At 40.6% G+C, this 19458-nt stretch overlaps 1 protein-coding gene across 4 annotated transcripts in view; it reads left to right on the forward strand.

Annotated features, from left to right (window-relative positions):
• Positions 1-17696, forward strand: part of shd (Src homology 2 domain containing transforming protein D) — a 70421-nt gene extending 52725 nt beyond the window's left edge. For all 4 annotated transcript variants that reach the window (XM_062959168.1, XM_062959170.1, XM_062959171.1 and 1 more), the window contains 2 exons: positions 11629-11748; positions 16916-17696. In XM_062959168.1, coding sequence (XP_062815238.1) covers positions 11629-11748; positions 16916-17102 — 307 coding nt within the window. In that variant the 3' untranslated portion in view covers positions 17103-17696. The remainder of the gene's footprint in view (positions 1-11628; positions 11749-16915) is intronic.
• Positions 17697-19458: the final 1762 nt, after the last annotated feature.

Below are 19458 nucleotides of genomic sequence, written 5' to 3' on the forward strand. Positions count from 1 at the left end.
ATTTCTTCATTGGCCGAATCGGCCCTCCACTTAAAAAGTTTGAGGACCCCTGGTCTAATTAGTCTGTCTTTCACTCCCTCCATTCTCAAACCTAATCTTGTCTCTCGGGAAAACTCCCCATCGCCCGAAGGCCATTTCACAAGGGAACTGAAGTCTTCAGTTTCTGTTGCCTGGGAACGAGCACAGGAATCCCAAACAACCTCCTCGATCTGTGATTCTCTCTGATCATTGGCAGACTCTTCACTTTGAAACCCATCAATCCCCTCATCCTCTGAAACATCAGTAAACTCCCCTGCTGTATGACACTCTGGATGAAAAGCTAACGTATTCAACGCACCCCAACATGGAAGGCATTAGCTGTCACAGTTCATAGGAGAGATGGTTTCTTGCCTCGCTCTTTTCCCGGGCCTCTTGCCAAAGGATTTCACTTCCTGGCATGCTTTGATGGAGAATCTCTCTAATGTACAAACCGAGAATACATTACACAGTCGGCTCAGACAAGTCCCAGGATCCAGGAATCCGAAATACTCCAAAATAGGTCTGCATGGGTGGATGAGATAGGGAGGCTATTGTTTGCTAGTGGTGCGACGCAGGTTTTGTGCACACATTTATTAAAAACTAGCTTTAGTATGTGGTGTTATTTGAAAAAGTCATTTTTTAAAATAATTTTTTTTTAAAATTTGAAAATAACAATAAAATCCACTTTAGTGGGTTAGGACAATATGGGGGGGGGAGAAAGGATGGGGGGTAGGGAGGGGGTGGTAGAAAGTGAGGGGAAAAGGGGTAATAAGGGTAGGGGGGTCGGGGTCGTTGTCGATTCTTGACTTCAATTCTTCTCTATAAAGTTGTCGTAACTATTTGTATTATTTATATTGTTGGTATTCATTTTTTTGTGTCGACAGTTGATACTTCTTCTTGTTAAGGGCTTTATAACAATATTCTAACTTTTTCTTTCTTCATCCAGTCCTTTACCGGTGTCCAATCTAACCTTTCTTTGGCTTATTTTGTGTTGTTGATAGCAGGAATGGTAGGTAGTCCATATTCATTATATCCCATATTCTTTTCATCCATTCTTCCACTCTTGGTATTAATTTCTGTTTCCATAATCTTGCAAGAACTATTCTGACACTTGTTATTAAGTGTATAAAGATTATGTCTTCATTTTTTTCCCCATTGGTTATTCGTCATGCCCAATAGAAAGAATTCTGGGAGTAGTGGTATTTTTATCTTTAAATTTTTTTGACATTGTCATGGATTTCCCTCCAGTACGGTTTTACCTTCTCACAAGACCACCACATGTGTAGATACGATCCTTCACCTCTTCCACATTTCCAGCATTTAATCTTCTTGCCTTTAGTAAATTTTGATATCCTTTTTGGGGTCAGGTGCCACCTATAGAACATTTTCCACCAATTTTCTTTCAATTCATAGGCATACGTATAATTTAATTCCCCCCCCCATAAAAGTTCCCATTCCTCTAATAATATAGTTCTTCCTAGATCTCTTGCCCAATTTGTCATGCACTCCTTTATTTGTTCCTTCTCAGTGCTCCATTCCAATAGAAATTTATATATTCTTGCAATTTTCCTCTTTCCCTTGTCTAATATTACATCCCATGGTGTTACCTTATCCTCGAATCCCTGAATCTTATCTTTATTGAAGCTTTCTTTTAATTGATAATACTGGAGCCAGGTTAGATTACCATATTTTAATTTTAATTCTTCCTGTGATTTTAATTTTATTTCCTTTCCTTCTTTTTCTAGTATATCTCTATACGTGTTCCAACCCAGTTCTCTTCTCTGGCGTGCCTCCATAGAAGAGACCCAGAGGGGGTTTTTATTATAGATTCTCTGTTTATATTTATTCCAGATCTTGAGTAAGGCCGAATGGATAAAATGGTTGCCGAAATTTTTTTCGATTGGTGCTTTGTTGTACCACAGGTACGCATGCCAACCGACTCTCAAATCATGTCCTTCCAGGGTCAACATTTTCTTATTGCTTAAATTAATCCAATCTCTTACCCAATCTAATCCGCAGGCTTCCGAGTAAAGGGCAAGGTTCGGTAAACCTAAACCCCCTCTATTTTTGGCATCTGTCAAATTTGTATAATTCATTCTTGGTTTCTTATTATTCCAGATAAATTTTGATATATCTTTGTTCCAGTCTTTAAATAACCTGGTTCCTAATTATTGGAAGGTTTTGGAAAAGATATATCATTTTTGGTAATACATTTGTTTTAATAACTGCTATTCTACCCAATAAGGATAATTTTAATGAAGACCAATTCTTGAGATTTTTTTAAATTTCTTTCCATTTATTGATATACCCTGTTTCCCCTAAAATAAGACATCCCCATAAAATAAGACCTAGTAGAGTTTTGCTGAATTACTAAATATAAGGCCTCCCCCAAAAGTAGGACCTAGCAAAGTTTTTGTTTGGAAGCATGCCTGCTGAACAGATCACTAGAGCATACAGGATTGGTAAATGTACGTACCATAGAGTGTTGTACATGGAAATAATGGTAGTAACAAGAAATTCTTGATAGGATTCACAGTTTGACTGATTATGCTGGTTTGTGATGACAACTACTGTACAGTATATAATAAATTTTCAATTTTTTTGTTCAACAATAAATGTGAATTCTTCTTCATGGAAATATAGGACATCCCCTGAAAATAAGACCTAGAGCATCTTTGGGAGCAAAAATTAATATAAGATACTGTCTTATTTTCGGGAAAACACGGTAGTTGTTTTGGAGTAACTGTGAATTCTTTGTTGTTAGATATATTCCTAGATATTCTATTTTAGTTGGCGTTTTCATACCTGTAATATCACTTATCTGGGATTGTCTTTCTTTTGATACATTTTTGGTTAATAACATGGATTTATCTTTATTTATTCTGAAACCTGATATTTTGCCGAAATCCTCTATTTCCCGTAGCCACTTTTTTATATTACATAATGGATCCTTTATAATGCACACTAAGTCGTCCGCAAAGGCACGGAGTTTGTATGTCTCTTTGCCTATTTTTAAGCCTTTTAAATTGTCTTCATCTCTCAAATTATTAAGGAGTAATTCCAATGACATTACAAATATTAGCGGGGATAGGGGACATCCTTGCCTAGTCCCCTTCTCCACCCTAATTTTGTTAGATCATTGACCATTTACCCAGATATTTGCTGTTTGGTCTTTGTATATAGCTTGTATCGCATTCATAAAATTATTCCCTATATCCATTTATCTCATTAACATTTTGAATAAATCCCAATTTATACGGTCAAATGCCTTTTCTGCATCAACCGTCATTATAGCTACTTCTTTTTGCTTTATGTCTTTCATAGTATTCAATTATATTTACTAAGCTTCGTACGTTGTTTTTAATACTCCTATCTGGTAAAAATCCCAATTGTTCTTCTTTTATCCAATTTGTTAAATATAATTTTAGTCTTTCCGCAATAATTAAAGATTTTATAATCCGTATTTAAAGGGAAATAGGTCTATAATTTTTGATGTTATTGGGGTCCGAATTGTCTTTAGGTTATGTTAGCTTCTTTCCAAGATTTAGGTATCTGTTTTTGATGAAGGACGTTATTCATAACTTTTTGAAAGTGGGGTATCAAATCATCTTTCAATCTTTTATAGTAAATTGGCGTTAGGCCATCTGGACCCGGTGCTTTATTGGGATCTAATTTCCTTATAGCAATATCGATTTCGTTATGTCCTTGTTTAGCATCTCCCTTTGATCATCTGTTTGTATCTTTTGTCTCCCTAAGTATAGCATAACTTCTTCTCTATTTATATGGTCGCTTTTATATAGGTTTCCAAAATATTTGCTAAATTGGTCCATAATCTCTTTCTCTGATGTATAAACTTTGGTTCCGTCTTTTATCTGGGTTATCCATTGTTCCTGTCTTTTCCTCCTTAGTGTGCGACTAGGACACGGAACAATGGCTTCAAACTACAGGAAAGGAGATTCCACCTGAACATTAGGAAGAACTTCCTCACTGTGAGAAAGGCTGTTCAGCAGTGGAACTCTCTCCCCCGGACTGTGGTGGAGGCTCCTTCTTTGGAGGCTTTTAAACAGAGGCTGAATGGCCATCTGTCGGGGGTTCTATGAATGCGATTTCCTGCTTCTTAGCAGGGGGTTGGACTGGATGGCCCATGAGGTCTCTTCCAACTCTACTATTCTATGATTCTATGATTCTATGATTCTATGTGCGTGTTAGCCATTTACCTGGCTTGTTTGCATTTTGGAAATGGTACTGTTTTACAAATTTCAACTCTTTAGCCCTTTGTTCCATTTCCAATTGCTGATGTTGTTTGTTAAGGTAGTCTAATTCTTTTCAGCCAATTCTATTGCTTGATGTATTTCTAATGACTTTTGATTTTTAATTTATTTTTATAGCGTTTTGTTGAATAAAATTGCCCCTCATGACAGCCTACTTGCGTCCCAAATAATACCGTCTTCTACATCCGCTGTTGTGTTGAACAAGAAATATTCTTTAAGAAGTTTTTTATTTTTCTCTATATCTTCTTCCTTCTGTAGTAGGTTTTCATTAAGTCTCCATTTTTTCATACCAGGTTTGTAATTCAATTTTAACTCTAGTGGACAATGATTTGTGTCTTTCCTTGGTAATATAATAATCTTATTTATTTTTGTGGATAGCATTTTGGTTGACCAAATCATATCAATTCTGGACCAATTGTTATGCCTGCTTGAAAAATATGTATAGTCCTTCTCTGTCCCATGGTATAATCTCCATATATCTACCAAATCGTATTCATTTATAAAGCTTTGGGGTAATTGACCTAGGTTTTCCTGGCCTTTCTTCTTACTCTGTGTTTGTCTATCAATGTTATTGTCTAACACTCCTAAGAGTATAAGATCATCAAATTTTTGTCTCCAATTAGCTCCTTCAATTTCTTTACAAATTTTCCTTTTGATCCGTTCAGTGAATATATATTACAAATTAGTAGTCTATGTCCTCCTCTTTCTATCTGGATGGCAACTATTCTTCCCTCGGTGTCTTTAAAGGCTAATTCAGAAGGGATGTTGTTTTTTACATATATTACCACCCCCTTCTTTTTATCTGATGCTGCCGAATAGTATTCCTTTCCTAGTGCTTTTTGGGTTAGTAGTGCCACAAATCTTTGGGAGATATGGGATTCCTGTAGAGCAATCACATGATACTTCTGCTTCTTTAATTGTGAAATTTTTTTATTTCTTTTCTGGGGGCAATTTAGTCCATTGACATTGTTTGAGTAGCATCTCAAACTCCAATCCATCTTCAATTTCTTTCCTCTTCTTCTTCTGTCTTTTGATCCTTATCCACTTCTTCCTCTTCTTCGACGGTTCCCAAGTCCATCACTCCTGCACCATATCATCTCTGAGCTGTTTGCTTGGATTTCCTTTACTTGGGGCCTTGTTATCCAATGAATCTTTTTTTAGTCTCTTGTAGAAATCTCTAGCTTTCTCTTCGGTGGTTGGCCAAAATCGATCTCCTTTATAAGTTGCCATAATCCCCTCTGTTCTTTCCCAGCGAAATTTGATTTGCAGTCTCTTGTACAAAATGCATAAGGTTGTGGGTGAACTACAATGCACATCATGCCAGTTGACCCCCTGAAACTCCATCAATCTATATATATAAAAGGGTAATGAAATTTCGGCCTAGGACAAAACAACAAAACTACACATCCCAGAAACACTAAACTTGGCAGCACAACCCCTCATCCATGCCTCTACGTTCATACAACAAAAAGAAAAGAAAAATAAAGTCCTAATTAGAGGGAGAGGAATAATTGTTTTTATCCAATTGCTGCCAGTTAGAAGGCTAAGCTCCGTCAGGGGAAAACCTTTACCCTTTACCTTAACTACCACCAATACCTCAATACTTTCTTTCCCATACCACCAGACTTCGCCACAGCAATGCGTGGCCGGGCACAGTTTGTTATGTTGGGCAAGTTTGCTCTGGATGCATCATGTGTGGAACTCAGTGTGCTCTCTGGCTGTAGGGTGTACAACTCCCACTATGGTGAGTCAGTCCCCTCAAGACTCTTCTGTAGATTGAGTAAGGTTTTGCTATGATCCACAGTTTGGATTAGTGGATTAGTATAGTGTGAAATTGTGCTAGGAGTTTACAGCTGTGTGTGAAATCCAGTAGTGCAGAGGTTAAATGCATAGAGGGGAAATGAAATTGCTAGAGCGTAACTTTGGGAAGTTTCTGTTTTTCAGCTATTTAGAGATAAGAATGGAATGTTCTCACTCCTAAAGCATGCTTCAATGTAAACTGACAGAGTGGTGATTGTCCAATCTGTTGTACCATTGGGTGATAGGATTGTTGGGAAAAATGGATTAGTATAGTGTGAAATTGTGCTAGGAGTTTAAAGCTGTGTGTGAAATCCAGTAGTGCAGAGGTTAAATGCATAGAGTGGAAATGAAATTGCTAGAGCGCAACTTTGGGAAGGTCAGCTCCCTAACCCTAACCCAAACTGCTCCAGGAATCAAATATGGGCATATCAGGTCTGTGTGCCAAGTTGGTCTAGATCCATCGGTGTTTGGGTTCTCTTTGGATGTAGGTGAACTACAACTCCCCCAAATCAAGGTGAATTTTCCCAAAAGACCTCCAGCATTTTTTGCCCATCATGGGGGATCTGTGTGCCAAATTTAGTTCAATTCTATCTTTGGTGGAGTTCAGAGTGCTCATGGATTGCAGGTGAACTATATATCCCAGTACCTACAACTCCAAAATGCCCAAGCCAATTCCCCCCAAAACCCACCAGTATTCAAATGTGGGCATATTGGGAATGCGTGCCAAGTTTGGTCCAGATCCATCATTGTTTGGGTTCATGGATATAGATGAACTACAACTCCTATAAATCCCTCCAGTATTTTGTGTTGGTCGTGTGGGTTCTGTGTGCCAAGTGAGTTCCAGCCACGCACGTACATACATATTTTCACTTTTATTATGTGTATAGATTTACATGAAAACGTTGTTGGTAATTATGATGCCAATCTTGTCCTCCGAGCAATTAAAATAGAAAAAGTGATAGATCATTTCCAAGATTTCGGAATAATACGAGGCGCCAATATTGATCAGGTCGAGAAAGGCAATGGATGTATCTTTTTCGGTTCCCTCATCCATCAGATGGTGTTTTTCGGCAGATGAAAAATTAGGATTTATTGCAGCCTCGATGTGCATGGTTTTTTCCAATAATATTGGTCAATAGCGACAAACCAGACAAATTACATAGAGAAGAAGCTAATTAAAACATCAACAGTTCCCTATGAGACGTGCAAACAAAATAATAAGAAGGTTAATGACTACTTTTGATCAGCCGAATAATGGTTCTACATAAATGGAATAAATAATAATAATAATAATAATAATAATAATAATAATAATAAGTGCAACACAATAATAAGATTGTTAATAACTACTTTTGATCAGCCGAATAATGGTTCTACATAAATATAAATATAATAATCCAGCATATATCTCATTTGCTGTGTCATACTGTGTCTTTGTGTCAATAATAATAATAATAATAATAATAATAATAATAATAATAATAATCTATACACATAATAAAAGTGAAAATATGTATGTATGTGGTTGGAGTGTCCACTTGCACAGACAGGCTCCCACTTCCACAAATAACTATATCTCCCACTGCTCAGGAGACACCAATGGCCCTCCCTCCACCACAGACATCCCAGTGATGGGAGGCCAGGACTGGGATGGGCAGAGTTACGAGCTCTGAGGCAGGGCTGAGCTTCTATCCTTGTCCTGCGACACCTGCCAGGATATGGGGCGGGGCCAGAGGAGGGGGTGGGGCCTCTATATCCCACCCCCGTGTTCTAACAAGCGCCTCAGGGGAGGTCTACAGAGGTTCCTGGGATAAGGCCCCACCCCTAACCCCACCCTTTAGTCCTAAAAGGCCTCTCAGGAGAGATATAGAGGCTCAGCCCTGTTTCGGGCTCTTGGAAGGAGGCCCCGCCCCCTTCCCTAGCTCCACCCTCTGTGTCCCAACAAGCGCCTCAGGAGAGGTATAGATTCTCAGCCCTGTCTCAGTGTCATGATCTCTGATCTTTGACATCTCTGGACACAGAGCAAGCGCTGACAAAGAACATATGCCAGCCATAAAAGGGGCCAGCCATAAAACCTCAATTACCCTCAGGTATGTGAGAGCCCCTATATAAATGGGCTACAGAGAAGATTCTGGTATTCTGTACAATAAAACCTGTTGGAACTTACCAGCGTGTGTCTTGGTGCTTTCTTCTAGTGGAAGACTTACCCACAGCACAACTAGAAGAAGAGAATCTAACAATTTGTACAAAATACCAGAATATTCTCTGTAGCCCATTTATATAGGGGGCTCTCACATACCAGCACTCGGGCTCTTGTGAAGAAGCCATGCCCCCTCCTCTAGCTCCGCCCCCTGTGTCCTAACAGGTGCCTCAGGGGCTCAGCCCTGTCTCCGGCACTTGGGAAGAGGCCCCGCCCCTCTCCTGGCCCCACCCCTGTGTCCTAATAGGTGCCTCAGGAGGAAGGTAGAGGTTCAACCCTGTCTTGTGCTCTTGGAAGCGGAATACATACATAAATTTTTCTAAATCTTCTTTCTTTTATGCTTTCATCGCCCCCAAATGCACCTGTGGCCATCGCCGCCCCCCTGGATTGCTGCAGCGCCCACCAGGGGGCGGTAGCGCCCACTTTGGGAATCACTGTTGTAGTTAGTAAATCCCACAATTGATGTCAATGGATCTATCCAACTCTGAGACAGATTTGCTTATACATTACAACCACAGTGTGTTGAATTGCATGAGCCATAAAGATTGTCTCATTAACTGACCCCATCCATACAAATAAAGGAGTAAAACAAGGATGTCTACTGGCACCAACACTCTTTAATCGATATCTGAATGACATAATACCTGCACTCTCCGGGCCAGAATTTTTTCCACCCACAGTAGGATCCAAGAAAATTTCCATTCTATTGTATGCTGATGACATGGTTCTAATCTCACTCAAATTGTGCTGAGAAGATTGCTTTCCAAGCTTGGTACTTATTGTTCTGAAGAAAAGCTGATTATCAACTATAATAAAACAAAAGTAATGATGTTTGGAAGAAGACACTCTCAACACAGATGGACCATCAGGAGTCACCAAATTGAATAATGCCAGGAATTTAAGTACCTTGGAATCCATTTCACAGAAAATTATCTTGGAAATCCCATATAGAACATACTAAAACAGTGGCTTTGAAAACTATTGGAGCAATCCTCAGATTTTACACACCCAGCGCTCAAAATATTCCAGAGTAAAGTCATAGCCCAGATTTAGTATGGTGCTGCTGTTTGGGGATGGGATGAGACTCAGACAGTGAAACTAGAGACCCTTCAAAATACATTTCTTAAGAAACTCCCGAGTCTCCCACCAGGCGCCCCAGCAGCCTTAGTCCGGGCAGAGGTTGGTCTCCCTTCCATTAGATCACGTATTCACTTCACCCTATTTAATTATTGGAGAAGAGTAAAAGATTCATCAGTTAGGGTCCTCCCCAGGGGATGTTTTGAACAGATAGCAAAATGCAAAGTCAGGAATACAAGATACCAGAAGCTGCTTGAATTTCACCCCACTCTTGGCCACATGTAGTGGGAATGTCCAAGGGTAAAAACATTTTGGGGAAAAATAACGGGGAAAATAGAGGAATTATTCAGAATATCACTCCAAGTAAACATGGAATTAATGTTGATGGGGATATTAGGGAACAATAAGAATAATGTAAAACACCAAGATCTATTCAAAGCTATGATTCTTGCAGGAAAGGCAGTAATAGCTTGGGGCTAAAGAAAAAGAGTGGAATATGGTGAATTGGAATAATTATTTGTTTGACCAGGTCCAATCAGAAATTATTGCAAATGTAACCTCTGAGGATAAGAAGATAAAATGAGGAAAATTAAAGAGAAATTGGATAAAAGATTGGATAAAAGTGGCGAAGCCAATGTAACTATTGTACAGAAATGGGAAAAGTTGTGCTCATGGTTGGAGTTAAATTTCTAAAGGAATTGTGGTATGGGGTAGGGCAGGGGTCCTCAAACTTTTTAAGCCGAGGGCCGGTTCACAATCCTTCAGACTGTTGAGGGGCCGGATTATCATTTGGAAAAAAATACAAACAAATTCCTATGCACACTGCGTATTTGTCTTATTTGTAGTGCAAAACAACAACAGCAACAACAAGAACAATTAAAGAACAATACAATATTTAAAAATAAAAACAATTTTAACCAACATACATTTATCAGGATTTCAATGGGAAGTGTGGTCCTGCTTCTGGTCAATGAGATAGTCAAGTTAATTAGGGTTGTTGTTGTTGTTGTTGTGTGCCTTCAAGTCATTTCAGACTTTGGGTGAGCCTAAGTCTAAAATTTATTATTTATTTACTGCATTTATTTACTACATTTGTATCACACCCTTCTCACCCCAAAGGGGACTCAGAGTGGCTTACAAATTATATGTACATACAATATATTATATTATTAGCATAGCACAATGTTAGCATTATATATTACTATACTGTAATATTATTAGTAATATTATATGTAATATAGAATATATAATTAATATTATTATATGGTATTATTATTAGTGTTATATTGTATTACATTATAATATTATTATCAATATTATATGTATATACAATATATTATATTATAAAACTGAGGGCGGGGGCCAGGTAAATGACCTTGGCCCCCGGGCCTTAGTTTGGGGGCCCCTGGGGTAGGGGGTGGGGGGAGGGAAAGGGGAAAAAAAGAATGAATAGAACGATGATATATTAGATATGAGAGTAGGTAATATAGAAGGGAAGAGGATGGAGAAATGTGATAAGAGATAAATGATGTGTAGGTATGAATGTTTGTATTAAATGTGCAATATACTCACAACATGAAATATGAGATAATATCAATAAAATAATAATAAAAAAAGAATTTCACCCCACTCTGTCCAATACGCTCTCCATCATGAACTCAAGGGAGAAGCTCAAGGAATATATTTTCAATCACAGTGTTCACCTGGATAGGCTGGCTATTAATAACTCAAAATTTTCCCACTGGTTCAGACTGTACAAACTTGACCATGAGAGGGTTATCTACCTGACTAGGCTCACATTTCCAAAACTTAGGCAAGCCTTCACAGCCAAAGTATGCCCACAGCTGTGATTGATGGTAGATATACAGGCATCCCTCTGGCTCTTCGTTTATGTGTGTGTGGGGACCCGGAAATTGAGGATTTGCCTCACTATTTGTTTTCCTGCCCTCTGTATTCTGAGCCAAGAACTAAAATTCTGGGAACTATTCTTTATCCCTTCCTAATAAATATGGTGTCAGAAAGGATTTTCTACCTTCTGTCTGACACTAACCCTGTAGTTACTCATAAGGTGGCCCTTTTTGCCCTGGCAGCACAGAAAATCCACGCAAGACTAATCTCCGATATTGCAGTCGACTGTGCAGGGGATGCTTTTAACTAATAGTGGTTATTTATATCCCTGCTTAAGATTTAATAATCATCTGCCTGTGACACTGTAATGCGGCATTATATTTACCAATATTTCTCGCCTCTCCCCGCAAACAGGTGGTTTCATGGCACCATCAGCCGCGCCGACGCCGAGTCCCTCTTGACCCTTTGCAAAGAAGGCAGCTACTTGGTCCGGAACAGTGAAACCAGCCGCAACGACTTCTCCCTCTCGCTCCGGTAAGAGGATACTTTTGTCCTTTCCTGTCTCCCTTTGGCCATGGTTGCCCTGTAATAGGCAGTAAGAGCACCTAGAGCTTTGGAGAGCCTTTGTTCAACCATATCAAACCTCCCTGCTTGGGTGGTGATGGCATGATCGTAAGCATAGATTAAACACTCTTTCCCTTCTGGCAGTGGCTGGTCATTTGTGTAAACGTTGAACATGGATGGAGAAAGCACACTCTCCTGAGGACTGCTCTTCTTCTTTCTCCATTGCTTCTCTGGCCCTGGAACCCAACAAAAAAGTTCCTTGTGTTGTCGAAGGCTTTCATGGCTGGGATCACAGGGTTGTTGTATGTCTTTCGGGCTGTGTGGCCATGTTCCAGAAGTATTCTCTCCTGACGTTTCGCCCACATCTATGGCAGGCATCCTCAGAGGTTGTGAGGTATGGAAGGGTTCCTGTTTTGTAGCAGATTTCCTAGGAAATTTGTGATATTCTTTCTCAGGAGAAGGTGATGATTGACAGTATCATATGCTGCTGACAGGTCTATGAAGACATCTCCTTTAGTCTGTGCCTTTCAAAACAATCTTCTATATAGTGTAGTGCAGTCCCTTTCAATACAATATAGTCATAGTAGATGGATGGATGGATGGATGGATAGATGATAGATAGATGATGGATGGATAGATAGATGGTAGATAGATGATAGATAGTTGGATGCATGGATGGATAGATTGATTGATAGATAGATTGATGGATGGATGAATAGATAGATAGATGGGTGGGTGGATGGATGGATGGATTGATGGATAGATAGATGGATGGATGGATGGATGGATAGAGATGGATAGATGGATGGATGGATGGATGGATGGATGGATGGATGGATAGATGGATGGATAGACAGATGATAGATGATTGATAGATGGATGGATGGATAGATGATAGATAGATGGATGGATAGGTAGATGGATAGATAAATGATGGATGGATGGATTGATGGATAGATGATGGATGGATGGATGGATAGATGATAGATAGATAGATAGATAGATAGATAGATAGATAGATAGATAGATAGATAGATAGATAGATAGATAGGATGGCTGAATGAGGTTGGATGATCCTTGCTCTTCCAAATCTATGATTCCCCAAATATATTATTTACTCAGCACCTTAGATCTATAACGTTCGGAATAAATTGCACCGCGGATTCTCCATTATGTAATTGATGCCGGAATCTCTCAGGGAAGATGGAGAACACCAAAGTGACAACATTTGAGTTACAATCCGGGGCTCTGTGTGATAATTTCTCTCCATCTCTGTATAGCCTTCGGTGTATAGTGTCACCAAGCCGCATCCTTTGGCATCTGGGCTTGGCCTGACATTAAAAGTCGCCCCTTGCCTCTGGCGCCAATTCGCCACAGTTGATGATCTACAACAGGCCTTTTTATTTGAGGTGGAAAGCAATTTCTAGGGTATCGGAAAGAAGGAAAAATATAGGACCTCTACAGTCTGATTCTATAGCCTTGTTTCTCCATAGACCTGCTAATATATTTGTAGCTGGATGGCCATCTGTTGGGAGGACTTTGATTGTGCCTTCCTTCGTGACAGGATGGGATTGGAGATCAATTCCAATTCTATGATTCTATAGTCCTCTGTTTCTCCACAGACCTGCTAATATCTATGAGGCTGGATGGCCATCTGTCGGGAGGGCTTTGATTGTGTCCTTATTGGTGTTGGAATGGATGACCTTTGGAGGCCCATTCTGACTGTATGATGCTATGATTCCTTCCCCTTCCTTTGGTAATTAGTAATTATAACTATATATGTATAATATATTTCTCGAGCCCCAGCCCAGCCCCAAACATTCCTGGGAGGATTAATCTAATCAGTTAGCCAAATTCATGTTTTACTAAGGTTATCATTTTAATATGTCAATGTGTAAAATTTTCATATTTATGTCTGCATCCTTTGATGTGTTTTATTTTGTTTGTTTTTGGTGTGTATTATTATTATTATTATTATTATTATTATTATTATTTTATTATGACACAGCAAACAAGATATATATGCTGGATTTCGTTTCACAAAATCACAAGTCGAACTCTTCCCAAGTGTCTAGGACTGTGTGATGTATTTTCGGATGATGCACGCAGATCCCAGCAGGGTGGCCTTTTGCAGTTGGCAGATCATAATTTTGTCAATGTCTATTGTTTCCAAATGCCGGCACGGCACCCAGTGTGCCGACCACCTGCACTGGTTTCTGCCAGAGTCTTTGAAGTTCAATCTTGAGGTCCTGAGAGCGGCTGAGTTTTTCCTGTTGTTTTTCGTCAATGCGACTGTCACCTGGGATGGCGACATCAATTATCCAAATCTTTTTCTTTTCCACAACTGTGATGTCTGGTGTGTTGTGTTCCAGAACTTTGTCAGTCTGGATTCGGAAGTCCCACAGTATCTTTGCATGCTCATTTTCCAAGACTTTTGCAGGTTTGTGATCCCACCAGTTCTTTGCTGCTGGGAGGTGGGACTTGAGGCATAAGTTCCAATGAATCATTTGGGCCACATAGTTGTGCCTCTGTTTGTAGTCTGTCTGTGCAATTTTCTTACAGCAGCTGAGGATATGATCCATGGTTTCGTCGGTTTCCTTGCACAGTCTGCATTTTGGGTCATCAGCTGATTTTTCGATCTTGGCCTGAATTGCCTTTGATGGCTTGCTCCTGGGCTGCAAGGATCAGGCCTTCTGTCTCCTTCTTCAGGGTCCCATTCGTGAGCCAGAGCCAGGTCTTCTCCTTATCAGCTTTTCCTTCAATTTTGTCAAGGAACTTTCCATGCAATGTTTTGTTGTGCCCGCTGTCAGCTCTAGTTTGTAGTGCGGTTTTCTTGTACTGATTCTTTGTCTGCTGTGCTTTGAGGAGTTTCTGATTTTTGACTTCAATCAAAGCAAGTTCTTCACTTTGTTTTACATATTCTGCCAGGGCATGTTCTTCTTCTTTGACTGCTTGTTTTACTTGCAAGAGTCCTCTGCCCCCTGATCTTCTAGGCAGATATAGCCGGTCAACATCACTGCGAGGGTACAGTGAATGATGAATGGTCATGAGTTTTCTTGTTTTTCTGTCCAAATTGTCCAGTTCCGCCTGTGTCCAGTTTATGATGCCAGCAGTATATCTTATGACAGGTATGGCCCAGGTGTTTATGGCCTTGATGGTGTTGCCTCCATTGAGCTTGCTTTTGAGAATTTTTCTGACCCTTTGTGTGTATTCTTTGCTGACCACAGTTTTCACATGTTCATGCTTGATGTTGTCCAGCTGTAATATGCCCAGATATTTATAGGCCTCTGGCTGGTGACACTTTATTGTTTGGCCATTAGGCATATTTATGCCCTCACTTTCACTGATTTTTCCCTTCTTCAATGCCACTGTCGAACATTTGTCCAAGTCAAACTCCATGCTGATATCAGTGCTAAAAATTCGGACAGTGTTAGTCAGAGACTGGATTTCAGTTTCCATTTTCCCATACAGCTTCAGGTCATCCATGTACATCAGATGTGAAATTTTGTGAATTTCTTAGATGTTTGATAGCTGAGATTTGTTTTTTGTAAGATTGTTGACAGAGGGATCACGGCAATAATGAAAAGCAGAGGGGACAATGAGTCTTCCTGGAAAATTCCTCTTCTGATGTTGACAAGTCCATAACTTTCATTTCCAACAAACAGTTCAGTTTTCCAGTGCTCCATCATGTTTTCAATGAAGGTGCCAACGTTTTAACTAATTCCAATGGCGTCCAGGCACTTGATGATCCAGCTGTGTGGGAGTGAGTCAAAGGCCTTTTTGTAGTCAATCCACGTCATGTGAAGATTAGCTTTTCGGCTTTTACAGTTCTCCAGAATCATTTTGTCAATCAATAACTGGTCTTTTGTGCCCCTGCTTTTCCGTTTGTTGCCTTTCTGTTCATCTGGCAGGATGTTTTTTTCTTCAAGATAGTCTTGAATTCTGTCAGCTATGATGCCAGTCAGTAGTTTAAACATAGTGGGCAGACATGTTATTGGCCTGTAGTTTCCTGGTGCTGCTTCTTTTGCTGGATCCTTATGTTTCAGGTATGTTCTTCCAGTTGTTAGCCATTCACTGATACTTCCTTTCATCTCATTGAATTGTTGGGCCATTTTTCCATGTAAACTAATCAGATGTTTGAGCCAAAATCCATGAAGTTGATCACTACCAGGCGATGTTCAGTTCTTGACTTTTTGCACTCGTTTGCTGATCATTTCAGTTGTTATTTCCATCTGTTCCATTTTGTTCTGTGAGAATTTTCCTTCAAACTCCTTTATCCACCCAGCGTTTTTGTTGTAGTTCTTATTATTTTCCCAAAGCTCTTTCCAGAACTTCGTTGTTGCAGTTTTCTCTGGCTTTATGGTTACTGTGTCTGTTGTTTGGTTCAGGCTCTGGTAGAACCGTCTTTGGTCTGATTGAAACAGTTGATTTTGTCTGTACTGGATGATTCTGGCTTCATATCTTTCAATTTTTCTGGCTGTTGCTATAATTTGTTCTTTCACAATTTCCAAAGCTTCTTCAATTTTTCTGGTGTTCAGCCAGTACTTTCTGATCAGGTGTTGCTTGATTTTGTCATTCTTCAGTTTCTTCTCTTTCATATTTTTCAGGTTACTTGCATCTGATCTAAGTTTCTTGATTTTCAACTCTAGCCTGACCTTCCACTTTGGTTTTCCAGTCGATTTTCTTTGGGGCTGCCTTGGTTGTAGGAGCCCAAGCTCTTCTGTTACTATCACTGCTGCACTGTAGGCACACTGGTTTGTTTGTTCAATTGATGTTATTTGGACAGTGGAGAGTGCTGCATTCACATCTTTCATGAGAGGCGCCAGGTTTCTCTTGGGCACTGTTTTTAGAGTTGGGAGCCGCTGTCTTATTGCATTTGCTGCAGCATGAGCCATGATCTTATTCTTGAGCTCTTGTTGTCTTGCTGTCAAGATTCCTGGTGGTTCAACAGGTGTTTCAAGTGCTGGTTCATCAAATTCTTGCAAAAGCTCCACACTTTCTTCTGGTGCAATCTGTTCCAACATTCCAAGTTTATTATTCTATTATTATTATTATTATTATTATTATTATTATTATTATTATTATTATTATTATTTGGAGACTGAGATTATCCTTTCTTTTCCCTCTCCTGCCACAGGAGCAGCCAAGGCTTCATGCACATGAAGTTCACCCGGACCAAGGAGAACAAGTTCGTCTTGGGCCAGAACAGCGCCCCGTTCGACAGCATCCCCGAAGTCATCCACTACTACACATCCCAGGAGCTGCCGGTCAAAGGGGTGGACCACTTTGCCTTGCTTTACCCGGTGGCCATCCAGACTCTGTGATGGGCGCAGACTTTGTGGATATCCGGGGACGGCTTTTGATCCAAAGAGACTTGGCGTGACGATCCTCCAGACCCTCCCCGTTCCCCAATTCCCCTGATTTCCAAGCAATAATGGTGTCAACATGCTTCCAAACGGCCCATCTACCATCCCAATACCCTTCTTGCTATCCTTTCTTCCCCCGGCTTGCTGGAAGGCTGGCATGACTTTGCTCTCGCAGGTAAGGTCTTGCAAAGTGCACTGGAGCCTTATTGTAGGATGGAAAGGAAACACAGCTTCTGCCTCTTCTGCCACAATGAAAGCCCTCCCGACAGATGACCATCCAACCTTCTAGACCAACGTTTCTCAATCTGAGAGTCAACACATTGTGGAGATACCAATCTGGCTACGTCATTAGAATAATACATGTTTCCAGTCTGGGGCTTGAACCCTCTTTTGCTTGTCTCTCTTCTCCCCACCTTTGCCCCATGTTTCCTCTGTATGTGAAACTGTTCCTTCTGTCCTGTGTGTTTCTTCTGGTGCAATATATCCCCACCACTCCCCAAATCCCTTGGCATTATGGTGTTGCCTTTCAATTAAAGTCTTCAATCCATGTGACCTTCTGATTGGTTTCCATCGATATATATATGAGGGTTGAATGAAAACTAATGCCTCCACCTTTGTAACTCCTAAACAGATGGCAGTTCTGGTCTGCGGCAGGTCCTGACTTGTTCAGTAGACTCTCCTTTACAGTTCCTTTTGGCTGGAAGCCTTAGCATTGAACGGTTGTGTTGTTAAAGTGCGAAGTATGGAACCCTGCGCAGACGGGGAAGCCTTAGCATTGAACGGTTGTGTTGTGAAAGTGCAAAGTATTGAACCCTGCGCAGACGTTCAGTCACTGAATTCTTGACAGCAGAAGGTGTCACCCCAAAGGAGATTCCTCAGAGAATGCAAGCTGTTTATGGGTATTGTGTTGATGTGAGTCCTATGCTTTGTTGGGTGAGTATAAAGATGTTGAGGTGGGAACATCTGTCTTGCATGACAAACAAAGAGTTGGACGTCTTCTGACAGCAACCACCGAGTTTCACAAGCAAAAGATTGACAGATTGATTCAGGACAATCGTCGTATCACTCAGAGAGAAATTTCAAGCATAACTGGCATGTCTAATGTATGGGTCACATTATGGCTTTGCGCCCAATGGGTCCTGTGAGATGCCGGTTGCAGAAACCGACGGCTTCAGAAAACTTGTTCATTGTTGGCAGAAATGTATCCAATTGTCTGGTGATGATGTGAAGAAGTGAATAGTAGTCGTTAAAGAGCTCATGCTAAGGATTATTTCTGCATTTGATTTATTAAAAAATACTCGCATCCAAACCGAAGTAACGAAGGTGGAGGCATTACTGTTCATTCAACCCTGAAAGGAGGAGTGATGTGATCTGAGAACAGGAGGGTGGCCAAATGGATGGTGTGAGGAAAGCAATGCGCTGGATTGTGCCAAGAGCTTTGAGAGGTGCCAAGGCATCGCAAAGAGCGGGGAGCAGCTGTCACTCCGACTCCGCCGCCTTTCCATCTCCCTCGTTTGCCTCCTCCTGCCCCAGTTTGCCCTGGCTCCGTCCCAGCATCCGTCTCCTGGAGGACACCTGTCTCCATAGAAACCGGGCCTCCCCGCCAGCCCTGCCGCCTGTCACTTCAAGGTGAAAGAGGCAAAGAAGCAGAGTTATGGCGGTTCCCAGGCTGCCATTGCGGAAACGGTGCCTGCGCAGCTCTCCCCTTTTCCTTTGTGCTTCTCTCCTCCCAGCCCCCTTCCTTTCAGCAGCAGCAAAGTCAAGTCTCTGGGTTGAAAGGAGAGCAAAGATGGAGCCTATCATCACAAGATGAGGTCAGACATGGGCTTCCATGTCAGGGGTGCAGCGGATCCCTACTCGGTTTTATGGATATAAGCAAGCAAGTTGTTTATTGAAGGTTATAAGTAAACACAAGCAAATGAAGTTCAGAGTCAATCAAATAGGTTTAAATCCACAAAAAGCAAGGTACTGTATATACTCGAAGATAAGCCGGGTTTTTCAGACCTATTTTTTAGCTGAAAAAACCCTCCCTCGGGTTATAATGGGGTCAAGGCCGGGCAACAGAACCTGGAGGCCATTGCTTGCAATATATGATATATTTCTCTCTTACCCTCCCTTATCAGTGCATTTTCTTTTTCAAAGCCTCCCTCACTCTTAACCAAAAAATGTTTTGAAAAGGGAAAGAAGCCCTTGAAAGTCAGGAAGAGGAAAAATATATATTCATTAATCTTGTAATATATGACATATTTATCATCTTACCCTCCCTTATCAGTGTTTTCTTTTTCAAGGCCTCCCTTGCTCTTAACCAAGGGAA

Source organism: Anolis carolinensis, unplaced genomic scaffold (assembly GCF_035594765.1).
Source record: "Anolis carolinensis isolate JA03-04 unplaced genomic scaffold, rAnoCar3.1.pri scaffold_7, whole genome shotgun sequence".
NCBI classification, from domain to species: Eukaryota; Metazoa; Chordata; class Lepidosauria; order Squamata; family Dactyloidae; genus Anolis; species Anolis carolinensis.